The following is an 18,030-nucleotide window of genomic DNA, read 5'->3' as shown; positions in this document are numbered from 1 at the left end:
TGAATGAAAACAAAGATGTAAACATTGACGATAAACTTGCCCAGAGCATAGTTGATGGCATCTGTGATTTTGAAGTACATAATGACGGTGGAAACATGAATTTAGAAAAAGAAGTTACATTATTCACACTGTTTCAAGCTATTAATTCATTACCGGATCATTTAATTAATGAAGCATACGATAACGTTTATAACTTCTGCAGCTTAACTGAAAATGCAAAAAGTAATTTTGAAAAAGCACGTAGTAGATATGCACATTTAATGACTTCTCCATTTGTTTTAGTGAAGATTCTAAAACTTTATCAAAAGGAATATTATGATGAATACGTTTTACCTTTATTACGTAAGCCAAAAATAACATTTGATATAAAACTTGATGACTCGTTTTTGATAACAGATATTAGACGCAAGGCTGAAAATCATCAGTATAAAAACAGTTCTGAAGTAATTGAGGATTTATCACGTGTAATCCGTTTTGATGATTGTGGAAACAAATACTTCATTCAAAAGGACTATAATATTCATGACAAAATGAATCAAATATCATTCGTTCTTCAATCAAACATGAAAGAGTCACTCAAAATGATTAAATTATTTAAAGAAGAAGGTAAAACCATAACAGCATGGGACGTACTACTAAATCAATTATCCTCATTAACCGTTAAGGGTGTTTGCTTTAAATCTGATTCTCCAGATGTTTTCTCAACGTTTCAGGGTTATAAATACAACATTCTCGAAAAACCAGATTACTCAAAAATTGAGATGTTTATGGATTTCATTAAAGAAGCCATTTGTGATAATAACGATGAAGTGTATAAATACCTTCTCAGCTGGATTGCATCAATGATTCAACATCCTGGAATCAAGAATGAAACAGCAATTATTTTGAAAGGACTTCAGGGAACAGGTAAAAACAGATTTACAGACATTATTTCTGAACTCCTCGCTGGTTATTCATGTAAAAACATTACTGAAATAAGTGAGCTAACGGGTAATTTCAACTCAGTAGTTGAGAATAAAATGTTTCTTGTACTTAATGAACTCAAGAATGTAGGTGAAGACAGACTCGCAAACTTCAACGCTTTGAAATCAATTATTACGGATAATGAGATTAGAATTAATGAAAAGAATCAACCCAGAAGAACAGCACAGAACGTTGCAAACTTCATTTTCGTAACTAATAACGTCTACCCTGTCAAAATTTGAAGTTGGAGACAGAAGATATGTAGTTTTAAGTTAATGGTAAATTCAAGGGTCAATTTGATTACTTCAAGAATTTAATGGATTCATGCACAAAGGAATTTTATGATTAATTTACTGACGTATTTTATGCAATATGACCTTTCATCATTTAATGTACGAATCATTCCGATGACTGAAGCCAAACAAGATTTAATTGAATTATCAACAAATCCTTTAGATGAATGGATAAATACACATTATGATGAATTGTGTGCAGGTATGACGTGTGAAAATGCTCTATTCTGCAAACCATCAGACATGAAAGACAAGAATTTCCAAATGAGTATTAAGGATAAATGTGATAGGAAACAGATAAGAATAGATGGTAAACAAACATGGTGTTATGTTTTGAAAGAAGAAATGAAAGGATTATATAAACAGGTTGAACCAAACGATAATGAGGAATCATTTACTGACGATGAAATACCTGTAAATGAGGCAGTATAAAGTATGATTGGAATTTATTTTTGCATTCTCTTGTACCTGTTGTCAAAATGTCATGTTGTCACACTTTTTCAGAGAAGTTAAATGACCTGGTGACACATGGTGACCTGGTGACACCTTCAATTCTTCAAAAATAAGTCATTATTGAATAACCCGTGTTGTTGTCAAAATGTCATGAGTTAAATTACCTGGTGACCTGGTGACACCCTCAGTTCTTCAAAAATAAGTCATAACTGCCTTCCTCCTGTGTTGTTGTCAAAATGTCATGTTGTCACATTTTTTCAGAGAAGTTAAATGACCTGGTGACACATGGTGACCTGGTGACACCTTCAGTTCTTCAAAAATAAGTCATTATTGAATAACCTGAAAACATTAACGTAAACATTAACGTAAACATTTATTTCTGCAGTTCATCCATTACTTCATTACCTAATTAATTACAGACATAAAATATATTTAGTTCATTCGGTAAGCCCAGACCTTTGGGTCAAGCACATTCATTGAACTCTATACCATGCGAATACAGTCATAAATGGTGGCATGTATTCTTTACTTTGTCCCGTTGTTTGTGTATATCCTGAAACGAAATGTGTATGGTTTCCTTCTCCCTGAGTGTCATCCCAGTAACAATTTATAGCAAACTTAACATCATCTTTAACATCATATCCTCGACCTTTTGTCATTCCTGACCAATCCCAATATCTATGCTTATGCCAACCCGCTTGAGATGTACTTAAATCTATGTAGTGACTGTGTGCAGGTAAATTTTCACCTGAAATCGTTTTACTTCCCCCTGTTTCCTTTGAAGAGTTTGCACAATACAAAAACCTGCCAACTATTTGTTCCCATGCACCAACACCAAACATTACTTGAGGACCTCTTGCATCCATAGATGTATAAATAGAACCTACTGGGTTCATTAAATCAAACATATGAGATATTATAGGATTGTCTCTTTTGAACTTAAGATATAGTGTAACTATTTCAGGTTTCTTCTGGTTTGTGTCAGAATATTTTTTATAATATAATCTTATGTTTTCAGGGTAGGTAAAATCTTGACTATAATATTTATTTCTGTCATCTGTATAATAATATACTATTCTCGTTTTTTCTATTGCATTATATCTTTTATATCTATAATAATCTAAATATAATGTTAGTTTTTGTTCATCTACACGTGGTGTTCTGTCGTCATCTCCATAGTCATAATAATATGGTGCTGGAGCTGGGTCAGCCAACGTCATACCTGCCATTTCATAAACTCTTAAATATTTCTTTTGTTCGTCTCCATATAAGTTTAAGTAGCGGTTGTTGTCTAATGGAACTTTAACTTGTGTTCCATTATTCTTTATATAGCCTACATACATTTCATTGTTATTTTTCGGAATGAGTTTATACCGTATACCATTTTTTAAGGAGTGTACAAACTCCCATCTAAAATATTTGTTTTCTTCATAGACAGAAACATCCCCAACAATAGTTTCAATATTTTTTGTTGTTCCTATCAAACTTTGGTGTATTTCATCCACATAAGTTTTATCTGCCTTCTTATTTAACTCACTATCAACATATTCCTTATCTGCCTTCTTATTTAACTCACTATCAACATATTCCTTATCTGCCTTCTTATTTAACTCATCGTTAACATAAGTTTTATCTGCCTTCTTATTTAACTCACTATCAACATAAGTTTTATCTGCTTTAAGATCTAAACATCCTGAAACCCACCCTGTATCAGCTTTAAATTTAAAAGTCTTCAATGTCCATTCATGATACCATTCAACCCTTTCTTTAATTTTTTCATATATTTCATTATCTTTTTCATCCACATATTCCTTATCTGCCTTCTTCATTATGTCGTTTAGGAAACCTTCTATGAATTCCTCATTTAAATTAAATCTTCCAATCTTCAAAACTTTAGGAAATGCATTTAATGCGTAATATCTCTGTTCTTCTGGTGGAATTGATGTTATATCATCCGTTATTCCTTTAATTTTTGAATTCATAAATAAAATTTCTTTTATATTTGATATCACTGCACCACCCTTGCAAACGAATTCGAAATGGTCATTTTTCAATACTATCTCCAAATCTCCATATTTCAACCTTTGCGTTTGTTCTGCCGTCTTTGAATTATATGCATATATGGCGTATGTAATGGTCTGAAGGACCTGGGTGCTTTGCGCCTTAAGTTGTTGCTGTTGTTTAATCATTTATTATGATTTAAAAATAAATATTTAATCCGTTATCTCATCAGCTATTTTCTCTATTTGAAATTGCCATAATATTTCATTCATAAATTCTAAATCACAATCAAATAGGTCAGTTATTCTAAATTTAATATTTGATAAATCTTTTGAATGAAGAATAAATGAATTCCCGGATAATTGAAACGGATATGATAAAGAAAATGTGTTTAAGTTGATGGATAAAATGTTTTGTATTGATGGGTAAGAGTTAGGGTCTAATGTTTGATGTGAAAATCTCATTGGGGTATTAACTTTATCACATTTGATTAAAATGAAATTGGAACCAGTGTCAGAATACAAAACATCCCCAACATCTTTTTCAAAATTTAATATCCCCAACAATGAACGAAGATGAGGAGTACAAAATTTAATTTTCAGCGGAAATTTAATAAGGTTATTTATTTCATCAAGTTCAAAAAGTTTATCGGGTTTTGATTTAAAATTTTCTTCATACCATACGATAAATGATTCATTTAAATAACTTAAAATCATGTTAATATCCCATTTCGCTATCACATTATTTATATACATATCATACGTTTTTTCAAGGTCATCTTTAATAAATGATATATAATCTGAAGGGTCTAAAAGAATGGGATTAAATTTACCACTCACAGAAACGAGAGTAACATTATAAATTCCGCTAACTGTTAAATTTAATTCACAGTTATTATTCGAAATAATATTGATAATTGACATTTTTATTACGATTAAAAATATGGTAAAGCGTTATTTTCCAGTGATAAATAAAACTAGAATAAGATTACCTCAAGAATTCATAAATTCAACGAATAAGAAATTCATTCATGTTATAAATTTTAGTGTTTTCAGAAAATATGAGTCAATGTCATATTCATCAACAGGTTATATTTCACTTCATTCAAATTTAGTTCAATCAAACCCATATAATGACCATTTCATAAGATTTTCAGATGGTATTAAAAATGTAATTGATAGATTAAAATATGAACAGATTGACAATATCGAATTTTTGGAATTTTGGTTTAAATATCCCGATGGAAAAAAGATTGAAGTTAAAGATAAAGCTGATACTATAACAAAAACAATTACAATGACCGATCCAGATAGTGGGGAACAAAAAGAAATAAAACAAACGATAGAAACTGGTGAAAGGTCAATTATTATTGATTATGATTCAAAGGATTATTATTCGATAATGTTAATGCTTGAATATTAAATAGCCTTAACAAAGAATTTTTCAAGTGATATTTTATATTCATCAACTATTTTATTGTATATGTTATTATAAGTTAAATGTAGTTCAGTTGTTGCTCCGTTCTTTGATATCTTAATTGTGCTAATATCCTTTATAGGATTTATTTTTGCAACTGTTCCGCAGCATGAAACCTCATCATCTATGAAAAATTGAATCTTAACGTCTGAATCTTGAACATCACAAAGAATGGCGATAATGTGAATTAATGATTCATAAGGTAAAATAATTAAACCAGATTGGTCAATTAAATTTATTATTGAATCATAATTATTAATTATTATATCACGGTAAATTTTCATTAATTCAGAATTAATGTCTACTTTATATGGCGCATTGCGACTGGAATCGTAGATTCCTGGGTTCTCGATGTTTGATGAAAGAGGTGGGGGGTATGTTGGATATGTGGGGATTTCAACGGGTTCTTTACCGGGTTCAGATAAAATGATTGGGTCTTCATCTTCTTTATTTTGCTCCTCCTCTTTCTTTGGTAAGTCACGAGTTAATAAATTGGACTGTGTTGCTGACCTTGTTAATTCAGGACTAACATTAACTTTAACATTTTGAATAATTCGTGATTTATCATCATTTACGTTATAACCAACCGTAATCTCTGCTTTTGCGTTTGTGTTCTTTTGACTTGTGAAACGTCTTCTCATTTATAATTGAATAAAAAAAAGAAAAATATATTTAAAGTTTTATTTAGTTGTTACGGTAATATCCCAAGGTTCATCCTTGTTTGCTTATACTTTCTTTGTAACTGCACCAATTATGTTATTGATAATGATTTGAGTTTCTTCCAGTCTTATTTTATCATTTACAATATCTTTAATCATTTCATTACATGCATTCTTAAAACCATCTGATTTTTCTAATTTACGTCTATCACTTTCTTTAATTAAATCAAAGTTATAACCTTGTTGAGAATAAAGTGGTTTCTTTATCAATTCCTTGAACGCTTCTGAAAGTGAAGATGAAGAAATTCTTGCCACTTGAATTGGTTTAAATTCTGCTTTCATTGCTTCTTTCTGTTCATTGAACACTGGATCGAATAAAGCAACTTTAAAGAATTTCTTAGCTGGAATTTCAGGTCTCAAATTTGCATATTGACCATCAAACTGATTAACATATTGAGGTAATCCGTTTGGTCCTTCTTCAATAGCGTTTAATTCTTCATTGAAATAAGAATATGGATTATGACGGTATGAAAGAATTGGTCCATCTTTACTGTCTCCGATATGTTGTTTAACAGCTTTTCCATTTTCATCAAATTGCATAGGATAACGTTCATTATATGCTTTACGTTTAGGATAATCCGTCATTGTTAATTTATACCCATTTATGACTTTAATATTTCCTTGACCATCAGTAACAAAGACTTCATTTATTCCATCAGGCTTTCCATTTGGTCCTGTAATGTCTGCTTCATGTGCTTCCCAATTTGGTCCATGACGTTTGGCATATGCTTGAGCTTCTGGTAATGTTAAAACGTTTCTCATTTGTTTAACATCCTTTTGAAGACCGGCAACAATGTGGACTAATTCTTTCATTCCGTCTGGAACTTTCATAGTTCTATTATATGCACCCTTTTTGTTTGTCCCTTGTTTTAATGGAACCTGTAGAAGATTTGCAATTTCTGTCATGTTTAATTATAAATAAAAAATAAAAATTAATTATAAAAAGTTATCAATTTAATGGAACCTTTATTTAAATCAACTATTATTTTTCCATGTTCTCCTAATTGTTGATATTGTGTGTAAAGTTCATTAATGCTCATTGGTAAATTCACTTGATAAAGCATAACGTTCAACTGTTGACGACTAAAACCACTGAAAATGAAAAGGGTGGACAGGTTTGATTTAATGTTTGTGCTTAATGCTTTAAAGTATTGAACAGCCATAAAGAATGAACATTGAATATGTCGACATTGAGTTAATAATTGATTAAAATATGATTTCTCATTAGTTATTAGTTTTGATTTCACGGCATCATCTAGAAAAATGAGTGAATGCAAAAATTCTTTATCAAAATTTGAAATAGAAAGTGTTTCAAATAATTCATCCCGTTGTTTATCAATAATTTTATCCTCTAATCCTTGCTTCTTGATTGTATTATATAATTCTTTATACATTAAAAAGTTTTTTAAATAATCTTCTGCTTCTTCTTGTGATAAATAAATAATTGGAATTTTGATTAAATGCTTTAAAGATTCAAATGTATCATCTGAAGGTGAACCTGAACGGTTGATATAAATTAACACATGTGAATAGGGGGAAGTGTTAGCAATAATGATAATTTGTTTTAATATCGTTAATGTTTTACCTTTATTTTGTTTACCAATTGCTGCAGTGATTGAATTTAAATAACATTCAGAATATGGAATTTTCATTAATTTTCCTTAGATAGAGCATTTCTATTATCACTCAATGCTTCATTAATCATATCATCTACGTATGTATTATATACTCCTGCTAATTCTTCATAAGGGGTGGATGAATTTAAATCCATTTAATCAAAAATAAATTTATAATTTTAAACATTTCTATTCATCAATATTTCATCATATGAACTTCTATACTGTGGTGGTGTACCTGTTGGATGATATTTCAAACCTTCATCCGGTGTCCATGTCCAATACGTAGTCCTAGTAAACCAAACCTGAGGAGGATTTGTCACCTTTGAACAGTAAGTGTCATTTTCACCCTGAATGATTGGATAAGCTTTCACTTGTACTGTAACTTGTGAGTTGAAAGTTTCTAATCCATCAAAGAATATACCCGCTCCATCACGTTGAACTGGAATAGTGCATAAGAATGAAGTTTGGTCTTTCCATGTTCTAGCTAATGGCTGCCATCATCTGCATTCAGTGGTCTAGTTAATGAGTCCTCGTATTCTTCTGTGCATTCATTCACTCCATCTAAATCAGAAGCTTGAAGCATACGTGTAAAGAATATGTCACCCACTGTGGTCATCGCTTGATCGGGGAAGTTTCTGGAATCTATAGTGACCTGAAGACCTCGAAGCATTGGATTTTCTAAAACTGTTCTTTGCATTGCATTCTTCGGAAATGTTAACACAACATCTGTAACATTATGAAGAGCGTATGAGAAATCTGAGCTAATACCTTCAGGAGTGATGCAACCTCCATTTAGTGAACGAACGTCAATATGTTGAGCTGGAATCATGAATGGATCTTCCTTACTGAATAAACGTGGTATTGCTTTAACTGATTCTTCAATTAAACCGTATCCTGGTGTAATGCATTTATCCTCTAAAACTTCCATCTTTGTGCATGAAATAATAACATTATCAACTGTTGCGTCAGCAGATGTAGCGGCTAAGCTTGTAATTAATTTGGCAGGAAGTCCGATTTGTTGGAATTTGCGATCATATTTATAAACATGATTCATAATCTTTTCATAATTTTCATCAGTTATCTTTTCATAAACGTAATTTTGTAAATCAGCAACTCTTAACGGGTCAACCTGACAAAATACTAAAGTATCCCTGAAAACATAATATTTAAGAATGATTTCACCAAATGATTTAGGATAATCATCGAACGCCTGAAATGCTAACAAATCATTTACCGGAATAATCATATCAAAAGTGACATCAACTTCTTCATTTGCTTTCTTGAAAACTTCTGAAGGGTCAATATATTTACCACATACCGAGTTATCATATTTTTGAACATTATTATATAACGAATGAACAAACTTTTTAACTTTCCTTTCTGATTTTGGTTTATATGTTGCAAATGCAAAAGATTCACGGGCGCAATCCATCTGAAGATAACCGGCATCATCTCTTTCGGTTTCTACTTCTAATTGTTTAAAGCTTTGATTTGATGATTTGTAACCAACGAATAAACGCATGCATTTAAAAGCGGCATCACATGTGAGTTAGTATGGTTAACTTGGGTACGGCGGCACTGCGTTCCACCTTACCCAACTTAACCTTAAATATTTACAAAACCATCTGACACATAAATGACTTCACTAATGACTTCACTAACGACTTCACTAATGAAAAATAAACGTTCTCACTAACGTTCCCACTAATGTTCTCATTTACAAAAGTATTGCAGCGCTTCCCATTGCTGTGCTTCACACAATAGTTCATATTCTTCAGTATCGCTGCTGTCACTCCAATCGTCAGAGTCAAAGTCACTGTCAAAATAAATGTTAGTAAGTTTTGACAAAGCTAATGAAACACGCTTACCGTTTGTATCTATTGCTTTTATATATCTCCCATTATGTTTGTTGTCATAAACGCTCAAACTAACTTTACCCTTTCTCCCTCGTATCTGATAGAATGTATTTTCACGAGGAACGAAGAACAAATTCTTGAACTCATGACCGTTGTAGTTTGTTATCTCAATAGTTTTCGTCATTTATATAAAAATAAAATAAAAAAATAAACTTAAAAATAAATGATATCACCACCCTCACACGTATGAAAACATAGCACAAAAATAAATTTAGGTGAAGTGGTGAGATCTCACCTCTTTTTTCACCCTGTTGAATTCATTGCTTTATAACTCTCTTCCTTTATCCAACTCTTCTAGCTTCTTCCTAAGTTCAGCAATGTTGTCCTCATGAAGTTTAATCTTCCTTAATATACCTTCTCTATCTAATGGTTGCTTTATCTTTCTAAACTGAACTCTACCATCCTTCATAGTATAAATGTAAAAACCTTCTGGAATAGTTCCTGATTTAATGTATTCTACCAAAAACTTTTGTTTCATTGCTTCAGTGACTTTATTTGTCATTTCAATCAAATAAAAATTTTAATATTAAATAAAAATAACGTTATTTTTTCAGTAAGGAAACGCAGGAGTTTTACGATTTATTTGAGGAGTAGGTTCTGGTTTAAATGTTGGAGTCGGTTTAGGAGTTGACTTTTGAACAGGAGTTTGTACTTCCATAGGTTCAGGAGTCATTGAAGGTTTTGCTTGTGAAGGTGTCGGAGTTTGTTTAACTTCAGCTACTTCAGTATTATTTACAACATTTGCTTTATTTCTTTTCAACATCATTACTGCTCCTGCTGTAGCTAGCAAACCTAGTGGGAGACCATATTTTATATAAGGACTTGACCAAATGCTATTTTTGACAGGAGCTGGTGGAACACCTAACCTTGGTGAGACTGCTCTTTGCCATTGTGCAGCTCGTAAGAAATATTCAATAGGTGCTCCATAATCGTTTGGTAAAGTTTGTTTCATAGATGGTGAAGGTTCACGAGAGCTTGATGAAGAACTCATTTATAAGCTTTAAAAATAAACGTTCATCCTTTATTCCTCACTGTCGTCCGTGCTAAGTTATAGTCATCTAATCTTATTATGGGATGCCATTAGCACGCACCTGAATGGCAAAGCAACAATCCCTCATAAATCCAATAAGTGGCTTTGGTACATTTTCAGTTGCTAGTTCAATAGGTCCTTTAACAGACAATTTGTATGTTATTGGAGCAGTAGATGTTTGACCTTGCTGGAAGCAAAAGTCCACTTCTGTTGGAAAACCACATAAGAAATGTGTGTTGTCATAGCTATCCCATTTATGTTCCACACTACCATCATCCACCAATGACCTCATAACATCTTCATTAAATCCTATCATATCATTGTTTGTATTGCAAGCGTTCGCAACCATTTCATAAAATACAGGTCCATATGATTTTTCAGGTTCTGCAGGCATATTTCCATAAGTCCCATGGAAAGCTGAAGATATTTAAACTTAGGGTCTCAAAATTAACATAATAGTTGTCTTTCTTTCTAAATAGTGCCCAAATACTTTTAACATTAATAGGCGTATAAGCTGCTGTAAATGTTGCACTTGAACTATCTGTATTCTTTGAGAATGAACCGTCCATAGGAATCCAATCCATAACTTTAACAGGAAAACATAAAGCCTCGTTTGTATAATGTTCTACAAGTTCTGTATAAAATGTTAGGGTCTAAAGAGAATGACTTTGGATGAATGAAACATTCATTAAAATCCATCTTTGTTCGAAATAGTTGCTGGTTACAGTTGTAATAGTAACTGTTCCACTAGCTTCTACTGCCTTCGTTATCATAGTGAATGGTTCATTCCATGGAACAAATTTATTTGTCGGTGGATTTGAATCTGAAGCAAATGCAACTTTAAGAGTTGGATTGAAAGCAATGATATCATTTACAGATATAGATGTGCATTGTAAGGCGTCGCTACTGAACTTTACTTTAAGCTGAATGTTTCCTGCAAAAGCTGGAATAAATCGAATAGCTTCTAATGGAAGGAATCTTCTAACAGGAATTCTTAAACGAAGCTTAAAATCAAATGATTTTCCTGCTGTAATTGGACCACTAACAATTTGTCCTGTTCTGCATGTTCCCGAATGACTCCATACATCTTCATGTCGAGTCTTGAGAAAAACATCTACTTTCTTTATTTGTTCGGTAGTTTGTGAGTTTGAAGTTAATATGCTTCTTCTCTTGCGTTGTCTTGAGAATATACGATACGACCATTTGCAAGGATTTGATATCCAGCAACTGCATAGAAAGCGTCATCGAAACCAATCCAAAATCCTGGTGGGTTTGTTTTATTGGAACCTGAACCAATTTCTTTATCTACAATAAATTGACCTTCCATTTTATACGTAATGAATGTATTGTAAAGGTCCAACATATTTTCACCAGGAGGTGAGAGATTAAATGTTACCCATGTGTTATCTTTAGCAGTTCCAGGTTGTGATGGAATCTTTGCGTCAGAATATTTTCTATTAGTGTCACCAATTTGAACTGCATTGTCTATGATATCGAAATATGAGCGAATCTGATGAATATGCTCTGCTGGAGTAAATTCGTTTAACTGTTCGTTCTGCATGTATTTACTTCAGATAAAAATATCTATTTACTTCATTATTCTCACTCTTCTTCTTGGCATTCGTGGTGGAAGTTGTTTCTTGACATTTTCAATGAACTGTACATTCTCTTTGTCTCAACTTCTTTCACTGGTGGTCAGGGTTCTTTGACTCGGTTTGTTTTTCAATGAAATTCACGAACTTTGCAATAAGCTCTTGGTTCGTTATTGAAAGTACATCTGGCTTCTTTTCTTCTTGTTCTTTTGGTGGCTCAGTTTGAATAGAAGGCTTAACATGGGCTTCGTGGACTTCACCCTTGCCATACACCTTAATGTTGTCGCTTTCTGCATTCGCTAATGGAACCTTTCTTTTTCTTACGTATATTTTACCATCTTTACTCTGACTTACGTAATAGAAAGGATGTTGTATTCCTCTTGCGTCATTTAATATAATAGACTCTCGTTCTGATTTTGACAAGCTCATTTTACACCGGTTAAAGTTTTAATTTTGTTTTTTATCTGCAGTCAAATGACTCAGACAAGCCCTACGGACAAGACCAAGGGGTCATAGATGTTGAAGCATTGAAGAAAGAAATTCGCGAGCAATTTTATCCGAACTGAAGGAACAAAAACAAGAACAAAAGCCAGAGAGACCAAAGAGAAAACTTAGTGAAAAACAACTTGCTGCATTAGCTGCTGGAAGACAAAAGAACCCACGTTTGCTGGCAAAGAAAGTTAGAGAAGAAGCAAAAGCAAAGGAAGAACAAAAAGCTAAAGAAGCTGAAGCAAAGAAAGAGTAAATGGTTATTTTTATCCGAATTAAATGTATAGACAAATACCTTTATCTGTTGCGTTCAGTAGTGAAAACCCTGACGTCAAAATAAAGGGGAACAGAGTAACGTTTAAGTTTCCAACAGACTGGATTGTGAACATAAATGAAGAGAAGTACATTGGCATAACATCTATGTATATAACACGTGCTTTCAGAAAGGTTGACTTTATACTTCAAGTCGAGATAGAAAATGACGAACAGTCTTTAAGCGCCCAAAACATTCACATATACAAATACTTTAAAGACGATACAACATTGCAACAATGTATGATTTCATTTAATGAGATGTTCGAGAAAAAGTTCAACATTGAAGTACAAACTTTACAGCCTTTACGTGAGTTTCTTGCACAACTGAAAGAAGAAGGTAGTCAGCCACAACTTATAGACTTTCATTATGAATTTAATGAAAATGAAGATGGAACTCATGACTGTCAGTTTGTTGTATTCTCACCATTCAATGAAGTAGCTAAAAAGAAAGAAAATCCATTACGTATAAGATTTCAAATCTCTGAACCAAGTGATGATTTCAAGAATTTTCAATTATGATGCAATGCTTCCGAGGAAAAATGAATTTTCAAAGATTGTAACACCTGGCATTTGGGATAGAAAGCAAGCTATATTATATTCAAACTTAAGTAAGGGAGTTGAAAATGAGTTCATTGGTCATACAAGAACTTCACCACTTCCTAACCCTAAATACTATAAATTAACTGGCTTCAATCGTGAGTTTTGGATAGACATGTTCTCCACTCATGACCATAACTGCCAAGTGTTCTTACCTCCAGACCATAAGGACTGTCTCTACATTGAAGCACAACTCTTAAACTCTACCATCGCAGTATTGTAAAATCTACGCTAGCTTTATTTTTATCACGAATGACCTCATTTCTGACAAAAATAAATGACCTCATTGCTGACCTCATTCATGACCTCATTGCTGACAAAAATAAATGACCTCATTGCTGACCTCATTCATGACCTCATTGCTGACAAAAATAAATGACCTCATTGCTGACCTCATTCATGACCTCATTGCTGACAAAAATAAATGACCTCATTGCTGACCTCATTCATGACCTCATTGCTGACAAAAATAAATGACCTCATTGCTGACCTCATTCATGACCTCATTGCTGACAAAAATAAATGACCTCATTGCTGACCTCATTCATGACCTCATTGCTGACAAAAATAAATGACCTCATTGCTGACCTCATTCATGACCTCATTGCTGACAAAAATAAATGACCTCAGAACTTCAACTTACGAATAAAGCTTGTTTTAGTCGTTATTGAGAAGTTAAACTTTTCAGCAAAGCAAGGACTAGAAGACTTACATAAGTCAAATCCAATCTCTTGACCGTCATAAAGTGCTTTGTAAAGTTTCATTAAACTGAACTCAGAGTCTTTGTCATATGTTCCAACAGGTATGTGAATGTTCTTATCTTCATTGTAATAGCATTGTATAGCTTCAGGAAACATTTCATTAGCGGTTAAAGCAAGGACGTCTTGTTTGACACCTTTGCAACGTGCATGGAATGCAACTTCATTTAAATCGTTAGTGAGTAAGTCTATGTAAGTCTTCTTTCCACAAAATATTGACTTGTATGCTAAACTTTGTTTTCCAGGTGTTATTTCTGCGAAGTCAGAATGGAACTGACCTAATGTTTTACCAATAAGTTCTCTACCGTATCTCTTCTTAAACTCTGCTGCAAGCTTTGGTATGTCTTCATTGAAAATATGCATGCTATCACAGTCCTGGTAAAATATTTGAAGTCCCATATCTTCTGCAGTACAGAATACTTCACACATTATTCTCTTCGACATTGATAGAATATTTACACCAAGTGGACAGAAGTTAAAGTGTCTGCAAATGCTTTTCGTTAGCTTGAAAATAGTTTTATCTGAACCATCCAAACCTTCGAACTTCACTATATGGTTGTAGTTTCTGATGGCATATCTTATAGCATCTTTGTCATTTACTATGGTTATTTTTGACTCAATAGGAGATAGAATAGTTTTGCCATAAATACTGTTCAGAATGAGCTTTATATTTTCTTGCAAAGGATTTCCTTCTTTCTTATACTTTAACCTTAACTCAAACAACTTCTTTACTTCATCTCTTATTCTAATATCTCTGTTTCCATCGTAATAGTATCCTTGCAACACTTCACATTTGACACCTTGATATTTTATGAGGTCTTGTAATGTTATATGGTCAACATACATTAAACAGCAAGTGTTTGAACTTCTGGGAACGTTAAGTTCTGGATTTAGTTCAGGGTCACAAACTATTAAAGGAAAGTGTCTATGTATTCCAATCTCTGTTATCTTAATGAGAACAAAGAAGCCAGACATAAACTTTTCACCAATGGGTTCCTTTTGGTCGTCATCGAATAAATGTCTCATGAGATACTCTGTGCTTAACATTTCTTTCTTCATAACCTTTGGAATACCTTCTAAAGTATAAAGTCTTGCTATAGCGGATGGATATAATGAAACAGCGTCGAAGTCAGCAATGAGTTTCTTTTCGCTCTTTTGTTTCATGTTATCTGACAGCATACATCTTCCACCTTGAATACAGCGTGAAATAAATTCTCTTGGTTTATTTGAGAGGTCATATAAATTTCCAATCAGGAAGTACACTCTGTTCTCAAACAATTTGTTAGCAATTGAACAAATACTAACGTAGTCATAAACGTTTAAATCAAATTCTTTCAATATGTCATTGCGGAACTTAACAAAACCTTCTCTTAAAATTTTTACATCTTGTTTGCAATAAAATGTGCTATACTTTTCTAAGTCGAAGTGGTTTTCATCTATTCTGCAACCTTTGATGGAATCTATGTTTTTCATGAACGTATTCGCATCCCGGATAAACTTACATGCTTCAGAAATGACACCAGTTCTGTTGTCATTTGCTAACAAAACACTGCTGTAGTAGTTGTATGGAAATACTTCTTTCGGTCCTGTTTGTAAGTTAAACATAGCAGGAAATAGTTTAAGCTTCTTATTTATAACACTGTAAGAGTCTTTTATAATAATTGCCCTTCCTTTATATAAGCCAGTTATTTGCATTGTTCGTGAACCTTTAATGATGGGAGTTCCTTTCACTTCTGTCATGTGTCTTAAGATGAAGTTTATATCATAACTGAGGTTATGGAAATATATTAAACTCTTGTCAGGAAGTCGCTCCAAAAATTCTGTTGCACAGTTCTGACCCCAAATGCTTTCACTCACTGAACCATCTTCACTGTCATAACAGATGTTAAAAGCTTTATGAAAGCCGTCTGTGCTACACTCAAAGTCAGCAAAGAAAACGTGCTCAGGAATGAACTTGCACTTATTTTTATTTACTTCTTTTGACTCGGCTTTCTTCTTCAGTTGTACACAATACTTTGGAGCATATGTCAAATCTTTAAATGGTGCAAGGTTCTGTTTATATAAGTCAGTCGTATATGTGAAAAGTTCTCCATAAGAAATAGGTTCGAAATATTTGCACTCCCACAATGTTTTCATAACATCCCATAACGGTGTTGTTCTATCATAACGAACTACATATTTATCTTCTCTCTTTGTATAAATCTTCATCTGTTTCTCAATGTTCATTCCACCACAAGCTTTGAGAATTTCTTTATAGTTTCGAATGAAATATGTTGTCATAGGTAATCTTTCGTTTAGCATGTAATGGTCTTCAACAAGAAGTAAGTCAATAGTTCGAACAGTTTCACATTCTTTTGGTATATATCTCTTTATTTCATTATGTCTTGAGTCATTGAAGTAACCAATGGTAACATTAAATGCTATACCTGTTGCATCAGAAATTTCTTGTACTTTACTTTGAGGAAAGTCTCTAACACGAATGACTTCTCTCATGTGGTCAATAGTTTCTTCATTTACTCCAGCCTGAATGCAAGCATAAACGAAACAATTGTCCTCTGTCATAAGTGCTGCAGTTCTTTTGTTCAATTCATTGAAGATTTGGTAGCGCTCAAGATTTATAGGTAATGTGCAAAGATACTTCCAGAACTGACCGCTTCTCTTCTTATAAAACTTCTTTTCACCATTATCTTTCCAAAAGCTTTCTATAAGTGCTGGGTTTCCTGTTTGCTTAAGAGCTTCCAAAATGGCTTTCTGGTCATTTGTCAGTGTGCTTTCATCTCTATATGGTCTCTTTTTTGGTTTGCCTTTCTTTACATCTGACATCGTTAAGCCTTCATATTCTGTTAAATCATACATCTTTATTTCGGTAAGATTCTTTATGTTTGTCAAGAAGAAGTCATAGTGCATTTCAACAATACCTGCAGCATTTGCTTCTATCTCTGATATAAAGTTCTCCTTCAAGAGCTGATGTAGTAATGTTCCAATATTATTGAGGTTTAACGTAGAACATTCATACTTTCCACCAAGTTTATAACATACCATCCATCTCTGTTGTGAGTTTATTTTAATTTTCTCTAAGAGTCTCATGAAAACCTTACCGAAATGTTTGTGTAAGTAGTCTCTGTTTGGTTCATCTAAAGCTTCGATGTTAAAGTCAATGAGTCTATTGCCTGTCTTCACATTCCTCTTCCTATTCTCTTCATCTTTCTTTAACCATCTCTCACCTTCTTTTGGTTTGTCGTCAATGGAACGAATGACATCGTTAGCTTTGCGAACTTGTTCTATAGCACTTTTAAACATCTCTCTTCTCTGTTGTTTCAGTGTGTCGTCTCTCTTTCGTGTTTTACCAACGTTTGCATTTGTTATGTCATACATTTCTCTTCTTACTTCATGAGGTACAGCTCTTCTTGTTTCACCAACGTTTGAGTTCGTAAGTTCAAACATCTCTTGACGAACGTCATGAGAAAGAGCTTTACGAGTATGACCAACGTTCGCATTTGTTATGTCAAACATTTCTCTTCTTACTTCATGAGGTACTGAACGTCTATGATATAAGTCAATAGCAACGTCATTTAAAGGAAATGCTCTTGCATGGACTTCGTCCTCACCGCGTTGCGGCTTTATGAACTCATGAACTCTATCATAAGTTATTTCACCATTGTAGTCTTTAATGAAGTCAGCGAGTGCTTTTTTGTTTGTCGCGTAATGTTTTGCAACATCTATGTTAGCTTCTGTAAGAAGTTGTTTTATTTCCGAGTGTTCTAACTTAGACAACTTCCGATACATCTTTAGTAGGAAATAAAAAAATA

The 18,030-nt window shown here is 33.0% G+C and overlaps 9 protein-coding genes and 4 pseudogenes across 13 annotated transcripts, besides 3 other annotated features; 3 read left to right on the top strand and 10 right to left on the bottom strand.

The window, feature by feature from the left end:
* Positions 1-7,551: part of a mobile genetic element that runs on past the window's edge.
* On the top strand, positions 531-1,250 carry TVAGG3_0183380 (annotated as a pseudogene). The gene has a single exon. A coding segment is annotated over exon 1 (720 nt).
* On the bottom strand, positions 2,183-2,575 carry TVAGG3_0183370 (phage tail repeat-like family; the record flags this gene model as incomplete). Its single annotated transcript, XM_051225699.1, has 1 exon — positions 2,183-2,575. One exon carries the CDS (start codon positions 2,573-2,575, stop codon positions 2,183-2,185), a length of 393 nt encoding a protein of 130 aa, XP_051110685.1.
* Positions 2,848-3,898, bottom strand: TVAGG3_0183360 (uncharacterized protein; the record flags this gene model as incomplete). Its single annotated transcript, XM_051225698.1, has 1 exon — positions 2,848-3,898. A coding segment is annotated over one exon (1,051 nt), but the record flags the coding sequence as incomplete, so codon positions are not given.
* TVAGG3_0183350 (uncharacterized protein) lies at positions 5,251-5,827 on the bottom strand (the record flags this gene model as incomplete). The annotated part of the gene is made up of 1 exon (XM_001299568.2): positions 5,251-5,827. A coding segment is annotated over one exon (577 nt), but the record flags the coding sequence as incomplete, so codon positions are not given.
* TVAGG3_0183340 (uncharacterized protein) lies at positions 6,219-6,811 on the bottom strand (the record flags this gene model as incomplete). The annotated part of the gene is made up of 1 exon (XM_051225697.1): positions 6,219-6,811. A coding segment is annotated over one exon (593 nt), but the record flags the coding sequence as incomplete, so codon positions are not given.
* Positions 7,552-8,446: 895 nt separating the features above from the next.
* On the bottom strand, positions 8,447-9,046 carry TVAGG3_0183320 (uncharacterized protein; the record flags this gene model as incomplete). The annotated part of the gene is made up of 1 exon (XM_051225696.1): positions 8,447-9,046. A coding segment is annotated over one exon (600 nt), but the record flags the coding sequence as incomplete, so codon positions are not given.
* A 184-nt stretch (positions 9,047-9,230) lies between these two features.
* Positions 9,231-9,705: a terminal%2Cinverted (terminal inverted repeat of Maverick-1A/1B transposon ID:TVAGG3_0183110).
* Positions 9,231-18,030: part of a mobile genetic element that runs on past the window's edge.
* Positions 9,706-9,942, bottom strand: TVAGG3_0183310 (uncharacterized protein; the record flags this gene model as incomplete). Its single annotated transcript, XM_051225695.1, has 1 exon — positions 9,706-9,942. One exon carries the CDS (start codon positions 9,940-9,942, stop codon positions 9,706-9,708), a length of 237 nt encoding a protein of 78 aa, XP_051110681.1.
* TVAGG3_0183300 (kinase C-related family) lies at positions 9,991-10,203 on the bottom strand (the record flags this gene model as incomplete). Its single annotated transcript, XM_051225694.1, has 1 exon — positions 9,991-10,203. The coding sequence occupies one exon, from the start codon at positions 10,201-10,203 to the stop codon at positions 9,991-9,993; it is 213 nt and encodes a 70-aa protein (XP_051110680.1).
* Positions 12,537-12,807, top strand: TVAGG3_0183290 (annotated as a pseudogene). Its single transcript has one exon. A coding segment is annotated over exon 1 (271 nt).
* Positions 13,125-13,686, top strand: TVAGG3_0183280 (annotated as a pseudogene). Its single transcript has one exon. A coding segment is annotated over exon 1 (562 nt).
* Positions 14,090-14,817, bottom strand: TVAGG3_0183270 (annotated as a pseudogene). Its single transcript has one exon. A coding segment is annotated over exon 1 (728 nt).
* Positions 15,008-15,961, bottom strand: TVAGG3_0183260 (organellar and viral DNA polymerase type B; the record flags this gene model as incomplete). Its single annotated transcript, XM_051225693.1, has 1 exon — positions 15,008-15,961. A coding segment is annotated over one exon (954 nt), but the record flags the coding sequence as incomplete, so codon positions are not given.
* TVAGG3_0183250 (organellar and viral DNA polymerase type B) lies at positions 16,925-18,007 on the bottom strand (the record flags this gene model as incomplete). Its single annotated transcript, XM_051225692.1, has 1 exon — positions 16,925-18,007. A coding segment is annotated over one exon (1,083 nt), but the record flags the coding sequence as incomplete, so codon positions are not given.

Source organism: Trichomonas vaginalis, chromosome IV (assembly GCF_026262505.1).
Source record: "Trichomonas vaginalis G3 chromosome IV, whole genome shotgun sequence".
NCBI lineage: Eukaryota > Parabasalia > Trichomonadida > Trichomonadidae > Trichomonas > Trichomonas vaginalis.
The sequence above is the reverse complement of the archived record's forward strand: the minus strand, read 5'-3'. Positions and strand labels throughout refer to the sequence as shown.